Raw genomic sequence first — 14,037 nt, 5'->3', positions numbered from 1 at the left:
TATTATGTAATCCTTGCACTCAACTTGGGAGGATAGGTGTTGTGTTGTTGCCATCTTACCAATGGGTGAGCTGAGGCAGAGAGAGGTTAAGAACTCTGTCTAAAATTACACCGCTAAAATATTTTAACCCTAAGCTGTTTGTCTCCAAAGTTTGTACTCCTATGTGTAGTACTACTCCAGAGGGGACAGCAGGGTGGGGATGAGAAAGAGAGTTTGGGGAATGTTCAGATAATACTGCAACCCTGGGGTGGTTCTTTCTAGTCTTATTTCCACTTATCCAGTTTTTAGTCGGCTAAGATCACACTATGCATGCCATGGCGTGGTCTGACCACAGGTGGGTTTTTAATGATGTGGGGAGATGTCTTATACAATTCAGAAGGAACGTTTCCGAAAACACTATCAACTCACTGAGGCAGCTTTCAGCAGAAAAAGGACAGCTCCATCTTATTAATGGTCAGAGGGAAGATGGGGGCAAGAACAGTAGCGCCTCCAGTGGCACTTTCCTTTGTCTTGTTGTCTCTTGCCAGGTCCCTGCAGCCCCCAGCGACTGCTCAACTGGATGCTGGCCTTGGCTAGCCAGCGAGGACACCTAGGGGTCGTGAAGCTCCTGGTCCTGACACATGGGGCTGACCCGGAGAGCTATGCTGTCAGGAAGAATGAGTTTCCTGTCATCGTGCGCTTGCCCCTCTACGCAGCCATCAAGGCAGGTGGGTTCCCCATCCCCAAGTCAGCCCTGCCCATGCAAACCATGGTGACTTCCAGATGTGGAACCCTGTCTTCACTCTCCTTCTGGCTCTGAAACCACCTCTGTGGGGAGATTTTTGCAACTCCTGTTCTGTGTTTCTTTTTCAGAACAGCTGCACTGACCTTCATTTCCCCCAACTATCCTCTGCAAGGGGATTTCATGACAGGGAACCACTGTGGCAAATGGGACTGTTGTGTGAACACGCCAAAGGGCAGAGTCCCACCGAAATTGTCCCACAAACAGGAACTCGATGCATCAAGGGAAGCTGGAGAAGTTCAACCAGCACCAGCACCTTTTCAGTTTCCATTCCCCATGTTAGAGTCCGTCTTTGGCACAACTTGGACACTCTCCATGTCTAAGTGCCCTTGGCTTTCTGTTTTTGTCCCTCTAGGGAATGAAGACATTGCCATATTCCTGCTCAGGCATGGGGCCAATTTCTGTTCCTACATCTTACTGGATAGTCCCGACCCCAGCAAGCATCTCCTCAGGAAATATTTCATTGAAGCCAGTGCCTTGCCCAGCAGTTATCTGGGGAAAACGGTGAGTAGTCATTGCCTAAGGGCTGTGCCTTTGTCCATTTTGTGCTGCTATAACAAAATACCACAGATCGGATAATTTATAATAAACAGAAATTGATTTGACTCATAGTTATGGAGACTGGGAAGTCCAAGAGCAAAGAGCCAGCATCTGGTGAGGGTTTTCATGCAGCAGCATCCCATGGCGAAGGCAGGAGGGCAAGAGAGGGGCAGACTTGCTTTCATGACGACCTGCTCTCGAGATAATGAACCCACTCCCATGATAACATCAATTCATTCATGAGAGTGGAACCTTCCTGGCCTAGTCACCTCTTAACGATCCTACCTCGTACTGTCATCACAATGGCAATTACATGTCAACGTGACTTTTGGAGAGACTTTCAAGCCATAGCAGGGTGAGATCTGAAATCTGGGCCTCACATACTTTCTCAAGGTTTTCTTTGCTTTGGTTTTTTTCCAAAATTGGCTAAACATGCCACACTTTTTAGGAATTTATTTTTAAATTTTTCTTTATTAAATATTTAAATTGAAAAGTTATATGTGCTTGTTATAACAAGTGAAAACAGTCGAGATGTAATAAAAATGATAAATCTGCCCCCCTTAAGTCACTAAATTAACAATCTGGCAAGGTTCTTTTTTACATCTTTCCCTATGCAAAACTATAAAAGCATTTACAAACCTGTACTGGGTCTAGTTCTAGGTAATATCCAACTTTAGTAACTAAAATAGTATTACATCATTTACGTTATCTTCAACTTGGCTTTTTAAATTTAGTACTTCATCATAGACTTCCTCTAGATCCATCCATGTGGCTGCAACTCATTCTTCTGGATACAGGTTTTAAATCTATAGAGCCAGTGTAACTTAATAACCTCAGCTCTTTTCCTGTTGGTGGACATTTGGATTATTTCCACTTTTGCCTCTTGTAACGTAGCCTGATTTGCTAGGGTATGTTTGCTTATGTACACCAGAATCCTAGAGGTAGACTGCTCTGGCATTACTGCCCCCCAAAACTGTGGTGATTCATACCTTCCCCAGAAATATATGGACTGTCTGTCCCCACACCTCAGCCAGCATTAGGTATCCTGGAGCCTTTTAATTTTCATTAGTCTGGTGGGTGAAAATGATATCTCCTTGTCTTCATTTCCATTTTATTATGATTAATAATATTGAATATCTTTTCATATATTCATGAGCTATTTGCATTTCCCCTTATGTGAATTGCATGTTAATTTTTACTGATTATTTTTCAGAGTTGTTGGGTTTTTGTCTCACTTTAAGAGTCTTTAGTACATTAAGAATTTTTAAGCCTTTGTTTATCATATTTGTTACTAAATATCCCCCAATCCATTATTTTCCTTTTGTCTGTTATTTTTTGTGATAGCAAAGATATAATATTATGAAGTTAAACATATTTTCCTGTATGGTATCTGGTTATATAAGGTCATTTCTACTCTAATTTTCTATAAATATTCTCTTGGAGTTTCTTTTTTTTTTTTAGTTTTTTTTAGTTTTTTCATGTTAAGCTTTAACTCTTCTCATATTTATCTGTGTGTGTTATATGAAGGAGGGTAAAGGGTCTAGTTTTCATCTTTTCTAGATGGATAGCCAGTTATTTCAGTACAGTTTTTAAAATAAAACTTTCCTTTTCTATCTGAATTGAAATGTCACCATTGGCATTTTCCCTAATATCTATGCTTGTATATGTTTTAGAATTCTTGGTATGGTTCACTGGCCTATTAATCTGTTTCTGGAAAAGACCATATTGTTTTGATTATAAGGCACTTCCTTTAATCTTGAAATCTGTTAATACAAGCTTTCTACTCACTGTTTTTTCAAAGACATCTTGACTTTTATTAAACATTTGTTTTTCTATTTCGTACATTTTCCACAGTAACTCTATTTATGTAGCTTTTATGTTATTTAACAAGATTTTATTGTTTTCTTCCTAAAGGTCCTGGACCTATTTTGTTTATTTGTGACTTTTTTGTTGTTTTTGCCACCATTTTAATGACATATATACAAATCTTTCCTATTTCCATTTTCAATCTGATGTTGCTGATATTAAGAAAAAGTTTTTTGTTTATTTATGTTTTATCCAGTCTCCTTACCAACTTCTCTTATTCTAAGAGTTTTTAGTAGAGTTCCTTGAGTAAGTATATGATCAAGTCATCTACAAATTCAAAGCAATTTTGTTTCTCTTTATCCAATATTTATATAACTTATTTGATTCCATGTCCTATTGTATATCTCTAGAAATTTCAAAAGCTGAATAATCATGATAGTAGGTGTATCTATCTTGTTCCTGATTTTAAAGGTCTTAATGTCAGCAGTTCATGAGCATTTGCTGTGGGTTTTTGGCAAATAGACTCTTGTTATATTTAGGTAATTTCCCCATGTATTAATTTTGCATTGAGTTTTTATTAGGAAAAGTTGCTGGTTTTTGTCAAATTCCCTCTTTTCAGCTATTGCAAATTAGCCTTTCTACCTTAATTTTTTGATTTAATAAATTAATAATGATGATAGATGTTAGTCCAGACTTGAATTCCTATAGTAAATACTAATTGGTGTTTTAACTTCTGGATTTATATACTGATATTTCATTTATAATTTTTGCATTTATATTTATAGATAAATTGATCTATAATTTTCTATTTGTATTGCTTTTATGATGTTTGATATAAGATTATGCTAGGTTTACAAAATGTCTTAAAGAACTTTCCGTCTTATTATGGTCTGTAGAAGTTTTATGGAAATTATTTATTGTTAAAGGTTAGTTAGATAAAACAAGTCTTTATTTTCTGACTTCTTCTGAAATCATTTGTCAGTTCAGATTATTTGCTTTTTCCTTATATACAGTTCAGGAGACTATGTTTTGGTAGAAAATCATCAATTTCCTTTAGATTTTTGAAGTTGCCACCATGGCATTGCATTGACATGTTCTTTTTCTTTTTCTTTTTTTCTTTTTGAATTGGAGTCTCACTCTGTCACCCAGACTGGAGTGCAGTGGCACGCTCCCGGCCACTGCAGCCTTGACCTGCTTGGCTCCGGCGATTCTTCTGCCTCAGCCTTCCAAGTAGCCGGAATTACAGGTGTGCACTACCACACCCAGCTAATTTTTTTTTTTAATTGTAGATATGAGGTCTCATCAAGTTGCCCGGGTGGGTCTTGAACCCATGGGCTCAGGCGATCCACTCGCCTCGGCCTCCCAAAGTGCTGGGATTACAGACCGAGCCACTGAGCCCAGCCAACATTTTCTTTTATAATTATTTTATTCTATAGCTATAGTTACATTTCTTTTTTCATTTATGAGGTTGAACAGTTTTACTTTTTCTCTTTCTAACTTAATCAAACCCTGTCAAGGAACTTGCTAGACATTGTTTTATGATTTGTTTTGTTTGTTATTTCATTAATTGACTTTTATCTGCATTATAGCCTTTTCATATGTTCTTTTATGCACATTTTATTGCTGGTGTTGAGGTTAATACAAGGCTTTGGCTCCAGGTTTCACTGCTCCAGGACCTTCATCTGATACTTTCTCTGCATCTTGGTTTGTTCATCTGGAAAATGGAAAAAGCAGTAGAGTGCCTGTCTCAGAGGTACAATTGTTTTGACAAATAAATGCGGTAATGTTCATAACAATGCCCAACACATGTTGGCTATTGTAGCTCTTTTTCAGATTTCTTGAGTTGAATATTTGTTTATTTCTGTCTTTTTTCTAATTTTAGTTTGTTGATTGCATTACTCAAGCCCTTTCTGTGCTTGAGTATTTCTGCTGACTTTTTAAAATCAAAATCTGAAATACAGAGAGATATCCAGATATTTAGAGATATAAAAGTATACATACATCTATGTCTGTATATAAGTATATATTTTTTTATCTCATTCTTCTTATGTTTCCACAAGGGTTTGCTTCACATACCTTTGGTTTATGACTTTATATCTCATCAATACCTATTTTCATTATATCAAATAACCAATTTAATCCTGTTGATGCCTCTGTCCTTGAAATTGAGTTTGGTTTCTCTTCACGTGGCCACATTGCCCTCTTTTTCTTTAGATCAACCTTGGATAAGTTTTCCCAGATCTTTATTTTCAGATTTTTTTTCTGTATCTCTGATTTAGGTATATTTCTTATAAACAACATTCAATTTTACTTCCATCTTAGTGTATATCTTTTGAAAGAGTAATCTACACACTTCACAGTTGTATGGGACCTGTCATGATAATGTAGTCCTTTCATCTTTTAAAATTATATTTATTGCTATTTTCTTTTTACCCTTCCCTTATTCTTGCTGGTTTCCTAACTTCTAAGGAATACTGATGTTCTACCTTCTGTACATTAACATTCTGGGCCTCAGCTGGTTTTCTCAGTTATAAAATAGGGATAATCATAGTCTCTACCATTGAGGGCAGCTGTACACTTAACACAGGGCTTGGCACATAGTAAGGGCTCAGTAAATATCAGTTGATGTTTGCCTCATGTAGCAAAATGAAATAATAATCAGCTGACCCTTACATTTATGTGGAACTTGGTATTTCTCTAAGAACTACAGGGAATAGAATTGTTTTACAGATGAAAATCTTGCAGTAGAAAGACATTATGTTACTTGTTCAAGGACAATATATACTAAACAGTATTGATGCCCAGCTCAGAACCTGCATCTCCTGAATGCAGGACTTTCTCCGTTTCTTTCTGAATCGTACTGCCCAGGCTTCATGCAGACCAGTGGTTCTCATACTTTTCTGCACATCAGAATCCCTGGGAACTTTTAAAAATCCTGATGCTCAGGCCATACCCTATGCCGATTAACTCTGAAATCTCTGGGGTGGGACCTGGCATCTGGAGTTTTAAAAATTATCCAGTGATTCCAATGTGCACCTGAGGTTAAGAGCCAGTAACATCGATTCTCTTGGCACACGGTTAAAAGCAGAAATACTTGGTATCTGTGATCTTTTCTGTGGACTGACTCCTGTCACGTGTACCAGGGTGGGCACAGAGCACAGAGGAAGTGATTGCTGCATTTTATCAATGAGAAGACAAAGAAAAGACAATGTTGCTTTTCCTCTCCTTGATTCTCTTGGGTGGAATCAGAAGAGGAAATGAAACTTCAGCTCAACCTGAGTCATAAGGACTCCTTGAGCTTCCCCAAAGCAGGGGGTATTTTTATCATTCTAGTGAGTTTCCAAGGCAAGAACCTTGGAGTGGGTGTGTCCATCTGCCCCGTGATTTCTAACCTGTCACAGGTTAGAAATTCCTTCTGTGCTGCTGGCAGAAGAGAGGAAAGAGGGGCCCAACACTCGGGAACGATGACTTGGGAGCCAGAGGTAAGCGCTCTTACTTTTTTAGGTGTCTCATGGGATTGAGCTGACATTTGGGGTTCAGAATATTAGACATTAAAAGTAAGCACTAAAAGGGTGCTTTGCTGGCATGATAAGGACCTGGACGCACCCTTGGCTTTGCTGGCACTCATGGCTGCAGTCTTGTTGAAGTAACAGTCCCTCCAGGGCACGTGTGACGTGGGTTGTTGCCTCTAGCATTGGTGAGGCAGGTAGCCACAGGCCATGCAGTAATATTTTTGGGAGATCATTCATCTGCCCTCTTGGTTTTTGTGTGTTCATGCTAGTCAGGATTTTTTTTTAAAGAAATTACTGCCTCCATGGAGGCACAGTCATCCCAGTACGGCGGCCCTCCTGCGTGTTTCTGGGTCATCACCTGGTTCTCAGGCTGCCAGAACCTACCTCTGCCAGCACACAGGGAAGTGCAGGGAAGCTACATCTGTTCTCCACTGGCAGCAGCTGACAGCATGGGTGTTGTTGGTATTTGGTGAAGGAAGGTTCCAGAAGCCAGACTGTATGGTCTGGACTGCTGGGACACACTTTTAGAAGAGCAAGAGTGAAGTCAAGTCAGAGCTGGCCAAACCATTTCCCTGGCTGGGCAGTGCCAAAGTCCTGCTGAATGTCTGATGAGAAGGCCTGTCAATGTTTAGCTGTGTTGCCATGAGAAACATCCCAGTGCTTTGATGTTGTCACATCCATAAAGGAGCAGGAAAACTCAGAAATGCCAGGAAAAGCCTAATCAGATCCCGGAATCACCATGATGTCCGCCTCTGTTCAGCAGTTCAAGGGCCAGGCTAGAGGGCTCACCAGGGCTTTTTCAAGTGTGGGAAGTAAATAAGAACTGAAATTCATTTCAAACAACCCAGTGGGGAAATTATTAATTTCCTTTTAAAAGTCTCCAATGATTTCAGATCTGGCAGCTAACCTAAAGAGAGAAGGACATTTTTTATTTTTATTATTATTATTATTACATTTTGGATCAGCTCTGTCTTATGTAGCTTAAACGTTCCTGGTGACCATCCTTCAACTCCCTGGGTGGGTAACTGAGCATAGACATCCGACTGCACATCTTCCAAGCTGAAGTAGGCGTGTCCCATCTGCATGGTCTGGCAGGTCTGGACATTTGCAGTTGCAGGATACACAGAAAGGCCAGGATGCGGCACATATGGGCTCTCTGCCTTGACTGGGGCCATGCACACTGCAGATGAAGTTGGCTATGCTGTGTGAGAGTGCATGCATGTGAGAGTGCCTGAGGGCTGTGCCTGGCAGCCTCTCCCGAGGGCTACAGAAGGCCTCTGGGGAGCATCCTTGCCCTAGATGAGGCCTCACATTTGGTACAAAGGGTTTTCTTCAAGAGTTTCATGCCTTCTAGAGCACTTTCACATACATTACCATTGTCACAGGGAGCAGAGGTAGGCACTGGCATTCCCAGAATTCAGTCTCTGGACCAGCAAGGTCTATGTGGGTAGAAGGCAGTGCTGGGGCATGGACTCTGACTCCATGTGGTGTGACCTTTTCAACACTCACCTGTGTGAGTGGAAAAGAAAGCCTTTTACCTTCCCTCTGGGAGTCACAAAAGCAAACACCGGACAGTTCCAGACATCTTCCCACCAATTCCACTTTTCTTGCCTCCTGGTGAGGAATTCAACCCATGATTCTACACACGTGTCCATTTTATTTAATTTCTGAATACAGAATCTTTCCCTGCACTCATCCTCTTTCATAAGCTTTCCCTGTAGGATAGGATCACAACTGTGACACTATCCACACATAGGGTTAGCACATCATAGAACTCAGAAATGGATAGCCAAGGTCACACAACAGAATAAGTGAGCAGGAGCAGCACACAGCTTTCCAGGCAGATGCTCGTCTTGTCCTACTAGATTTTAAGACATAATACAAAGCAGCAGTTATATAAATATTTAGTTCACTAGAGAAAACGGTTGATAAGATAGACATGCAGAAATAATAAAATTATTATTTAAACTTATGTGATAAACTAGAAAACATAATAAGAAAAGAATAAGAGTAAAAAACACTATCAAATGTTGTTAGAATGTTGAATATCAGCATAGAGATTTAGATTCATTATGGTGCAAATAGATTCTAGACAGGTTAGAGTTAGGCACTGAAAAGTCATCAGAATATAGCTATGGATATAGATGTAGATATGACCTATGGATATGTATATTGAAAACACATTTATCCCAGTTATAAGAGGGAAATTGTTGCATTTCAATTCTAAAGATAAGTAAAGATGAATCATCAGAAATAATATGAATATGTTTAAAATATTACAGCAAAATTATACTAAATTTAATATGAATTATACTAAAATATAATTTTTAAAAGAAATATTAGAAAAGTAAGGCAACATTGGGGATAAAAAAAAAAAGAACTGATAAATGCTTCAATCCAAGATGGGCCTTTGATGGAATTCCATGTCAGTTGATGATTGAATTCAGTTCCACCAGTGTTTGTGGATCACCTGCTAGATACTTGGGACTCAGCAGTGACAGGCCAGACCCTCCCCTGGCTACCATGTTGCTCACAGATTCCACAGGGTAAGATGTTGAGAGAAATGAACAGTTAATTTACATATAAGAAAACACAGAGTAAATCATGGCACAGAAACATATACAACTTTATTGGCAATTATGGAAATGCAAATTAAAACAACTTTCAAGTACTGTCACACACCTATTAAACTAGCAAAAATAAATATACATGCTGAGTAAGACTCTTGGCAGGCCTGTGGAGCAATGGCTATGCCAATGTCTTGCTGTTGGCGCTGTAAATTGGTTTCATATGTGTGGAAAGTCATTGGCATCATGTGACAAAAGCTATGAAACTCTCTTCTCCCAGTGAATGGTTCTGAATTTGATATTTCCTTTCTGAAGGATACCTCTAGGACATATTGAAGTGAAATAAACAGTAATTGCTATATGCCCAAAGCACTGCCATTTTATGCAGCGAAGAAAGGGGGGAAGAAACCAACCTGTCCGGTAGCAGGGAGAGACCATACAGTCTATGCTATGCCTGCAAGAGGATCTCCCCAGTTAGGAAAAAGCAAGCCTGCCTCCCCAGCCCTCAACACACTGCTGCTCCTGGACCCAGGACACCCTACAGGTCTCCACACAACACCCTCAGGAAGGCCTTCCCTAACCTGCAGGCCTGGTCACTTTCTGAAATCCTCCCGCATTATATCCTGTCTGTTTTATTCATAGCACTTAACAAGTTTGGAGTTGTCTGTTATGGTGACATTTTTGTTAAATGTCAATTCCTCCACTTGACCGAAAGCATCCCAAAAGCAGGGACCTTTGCCACTTTTGCTCCCCACTGTGTTTGCCTTTCAGTGTAGGGCTCGGAATAGGATTAATAGATGGTTGCGGACCAGGCACAGTGACTCATGCCTATAAACACAGCACTTTGTGGAAGGCTGAGGCAGGAGGATCACTTGAGCCCAGGAGTTCGAGGCTGCAGTGAGCTATGATCAAGCCATTGCACTCCAGCCTGGGCCACAGACCCTTCTCTATAAAAAACAAAAATAAAAATAGATAGTTGCTAAAAATAAAAATGGATAGGTGGATGGACAGGTGCATGGGTTGGTGGATGAGTGAATGACTGGAGGGTTGAAATTTTAATATGCGATAACCTACCGTCTGCTTACAAAGACTTCATAGCTAATACAAAGTACTTTGCCAAACATTCTGTTTAATCTCATAAAATCCTGTGAGGTCGAAGTTTTGTCTTTATTTAAAAGTTGAGGAAACAGAGGGTTCTCTCAAAAGTAAGTTAAGTAGTTTAGTTAACTACAGACATAGTGTTTTAATTTCTTGGGTTTTTGTTTGTTTTTGTTGTTTTTTTTTTTCCTATCTCAAGTAGCCAATGGCAAGATCCCTAAACTAGAACTAGTGACGAGAGTTTTCTTATAAGTTTCCTATTTTTAATAGGAATGACTGAAATACTACAGGAAGAAAATACCATGGTTTTGTTGTTGTTGTTAAATAAAAACCTCTTTACCTATTTTTAAGAATTTTAGAGAAGAAAAAGTGATACATTTTACTAAACACATCTTCTCTTTTGGCATTCAGTTGATTCAAAGAGGAGCACTGTGTTCCTTTCTTTGGTAGAGTTTGCCGGGGTTTTCCCTGAGTTTCCACCATGCTGCTGTCTTTGTAAAGACCCTACCTGGCTACAGAACTTAAGTCTTTGCATTTAGTTGTTGTGTTCTGTTAAAAATTTCGTTGCAGTTTTTGCATTCATGTACACACGTAATTGGCCTGGAATTTTAATGGCCCTTGCAAAATCACTAGTTTTGACTCATAAAACAAAAATGGGTCCTGTATTAAGGAACTATTTATATAACGTAGGGACTATTTGTTATTTGAAATATTTGACTGAAAAAATTTTTTATTGAATTAGGAGCCTTTGGGAAGTGATTATTTCCCCTACTTGTTTGTCTCACATGTTAGTTTGCCTTTTCTCTTATTGGGTCACTTTGAGAACTTTTATTTTTATAAAGTAAATCTTGCATTTCAGCATAGTATTTGGTTTGTTAACTCCAACTGAGGATGGCATCTCCCATAATTTTTTTTTTTTTTTGAGTTGGAGTCTCACTCTGTCACCCAGACTGGAGTGCAGTAGCACGTTCCCGGCCACCGCAGCCTCAACCTGCTGGGCTCCGGCGATCCTTCCGCTCAGCCTTCCAAGTAGCCTGAACTACAGGCGTGTGCTACCACGCCCAGCTAGTTTTTGATTCATTGTAGAGACGAGGTCTCCTCAAGTTGCCCAGGCAGATCTCGAACCCGCGGGCTCAGGCAATCTACTCACCTCGGCCTCCCAAAGTGCTGAGATTACAGGCTGAGCCACCGAGCCTTGCCTTTTTAATGTACTTTTCCTTCCCATCTCAGAAGTCAGTCAATGTGTGTGGATAACTCATATCTACTTGGAAGCAGAGTTTGTTCTCTTGCCCCACCATTTGGTGTTCTTCCATTGTTATTGTAGTATCTGACATTATAATTCCTCTCTTCATTCTTTGTGTATTTGATCCACCATATTCTGTTAATATTTTCCTTACATTTTCATTCATTTTATTTTGCCTATTTTGTCCTGTGTTGGAACATAAACAGCATCACTATATTTTTTGGTTGTGGTTGGTTGTGTTTCATCACTGTTGCACTACCTGGGTTATGTCTCCTAATGCCCTTCAATTGCTGTCAACTTTTCCTTGGCTGTATGGACATGGCAGCATGGTAGAAAGGGAACCAGACTGAACACCAGGCATCCAAATTGCAAGCCCAGTTTGGGTCCCTTTGAACAAGTCACCTCTCTGAGGTTCTTCTTGTGCAAGTTGCGCCCACCTGACAGGGTTGCTGTGGGGGTCAGTTGAAAAGGAGCCCGTGAGGGTGCTTTGCCGGTGCTGCAAGGAGTTGCTGAGAAGGCATTATCATCCCATCACAACTCAACTTCCAGGCTGTTCGCCTTGATTGTGCCCTTATAGCCACAGATTGTGACATGTTGATTATTTAATATATGATCAAAGTGCATCTTGTAAGTTATATTTGTGCTTACTTTGCTCACTTACCTGGTTTCTATGGTAATGTTTCCTTTCTTTCTTTGTTCAGTATTATTTTGGCAGCTGACTACAACTCATTCTGATATTACAGTATTTTTGGCGGACATGCTTTTGTGAGAACTGATTTCACTTTTTCCTCTCATTCAATCGTTTATTTAACGGAGTAAACTCTCCCAAGATTAGAAGGAAACTGTCCTCTCCCTTATGTCTCTCTCTGCCCTCCTCTCTGTGTTATTTATCCTCAAGTCTTTTGTGAAATTCTCCTTTTACACTATAGAATCCTAAAAGGCTTTCCCCTAGTTTAATGACTGATTTTCCTGTCATTTTCATTACCTTTGAAAATTACATTTCCAGTCTACTTATCTCAACAGGAATGCTTTTGGCTTTCAGTAACCTGTTTCTTGCTTTTCCTCTCATAATCTCTGTGAACACGATCATATCTGTGTCAGTGGAATGTTCTGGGTTCTCAGGTCTTTACTTCTCCTCCAGTCTTCACTTGGCCTGTTACCATCTTTATGAGTTTCCTAAGATTGCTGGTACAAAGTACCAAAAACTGGGGGACTTGAAACAACAGAAACATATTCTCTCACAGCTCTGTAGGCCAGAAGTGGAAGATCAAGGTATTAGCAGGGTCAGTTCCTTTTAGAGACTCCAAGAGGGAGTCTTTCCTTGCCTCTTCCACCTTCTGGTGATTGCTGGTTGTCCAGGTGTTCCTTGGTGTGTAGCTGCATCACATGGCCAACTTCTACCTGTGTCTTCACATCTGTGTCTAAATTTCTCCTTTTTATGAGGACACTAGTCATATTGGAGGCTCCCCCCTTCCAATAACCCCATTTAACTTGATTACATCTGCAAAGATCCTGTTTTTAATTAAGGTCATATTCTGAGGTTCAGAGGGTTAGGACCTCAGCATATCTTTGTGGAGGGACACACTTCAACCTGTCACCCCATCCTTACAGCCATCACTTCATTGTCCTTGGCCTGAGTCCACCTGCCATAATGTGCAGGCAGATGGCCAGTCAAGGTACAATGTCCTTCTCATCCTTCCCTCTAAATGTCCCCTCTCTCCCTGAGATCCTATCTCCTCAGAGTGCAAGGACTTGAAAAGGGGGTGTTTAGAAGATCCACACTGAGGATTTCTCCTGGGAACAAAGTTGAGGAAGTCTGTTCTTGCTCAGTGGCAGCCTTCATGTGCAAAAGGAGACTGAGACAGAGCGGCTGGCTCCAGCACTGCTGATTCTCTGTTGCTGAGTCCCTGTTGCTCGGGGCTTCTTCTGATGGTCTGGGTTCCTAGAGAACATTTGCAGGCATGAAATTCACCCCCAGCCTGTGGGTATCCATTCACCATCCCTGCCCACAGCTCTCGCTTCTGCAGTCACTGGCATCACTCAGATGACTTGGGATGAGCCCTCAGGTATTGCCACAGGGTCTGCTACCATGAGCCATCTCTGCTTTCAGGGTTTCTTCCAGCTTCAGGCTTTTGAGTGAGTCTATTCGCTTGAGATGAGACCCATTGATTTTGCACCTTCTCTGGCCATTTGGTGGTTATTTTTCCTTCTTGTATCACAATGTGGCTCTTGTCTTACTGGCTATCTCAACAAGAAGAAGACACTGTCCAGGGAGTTATTGTTTAACTACAAAAAGAAAGGCTTGGAGCCAGGCTCGGTGGCTCAGCCTGTAATCCCATGCCTTGGGAGGCAGAGGTGAGTGGATTGCCTGAGTCCGTGGGTTCGAGACCTGCCTGGGCAACTTGGTGAGACTTCATCTCTACATAAATCAAAAAAATCAGCCAGGCGTGGTAGCGCATGCCTGTAATTCCGGCTACTCGGAAGGCTGAG

At 40.5% G+C, this 14,037-nt stretch overlaps 1 protein-coding gene across 1 annotated transcript in view; it reads left to right on the top strand.

The window, feature by feature from the left end:
- LRRK1 (leucine rich repeat kinase 1) overlaps positions 1-14,037 on the top strand; it is a 185,149-nt gene that overhangs the window by 93,189 nt on the left and 77,923 nt on the right. The window contains exons 4-5 of the mRNA XM_008068530.2: positions 528-707; positions 1,137-1,285. Of these exons, the coding sequence (XP_008066721.1) occupies positions 528-707; positions 1,137-1,285 (329 nt within the window). The remainder of the gene's footprint in view (positions 1-527; positions 708-1,136; positions 1,286-14,037) is intronic.

This window comes from Carlito syrichta, unplaced genomic scaffold (assembly GCF_000164805.1).
Source record: "Carlito syrichta isolate Samal-C Ts95f unplaced genomic scaffold, Tarsius_syrichta-2.0.1 Scaffold311144, whole genome shotgun sequence".
NCBI lineage: Eukaryota > Metazoa > Chordata > Mammalia > Primates > Tarsiidae > Carlito > Carlito syrichta.
Note: the sequence above shows the minus strand (reverse complement) of the source record. Positions and strands in the feature narration are given on the sequence as shown.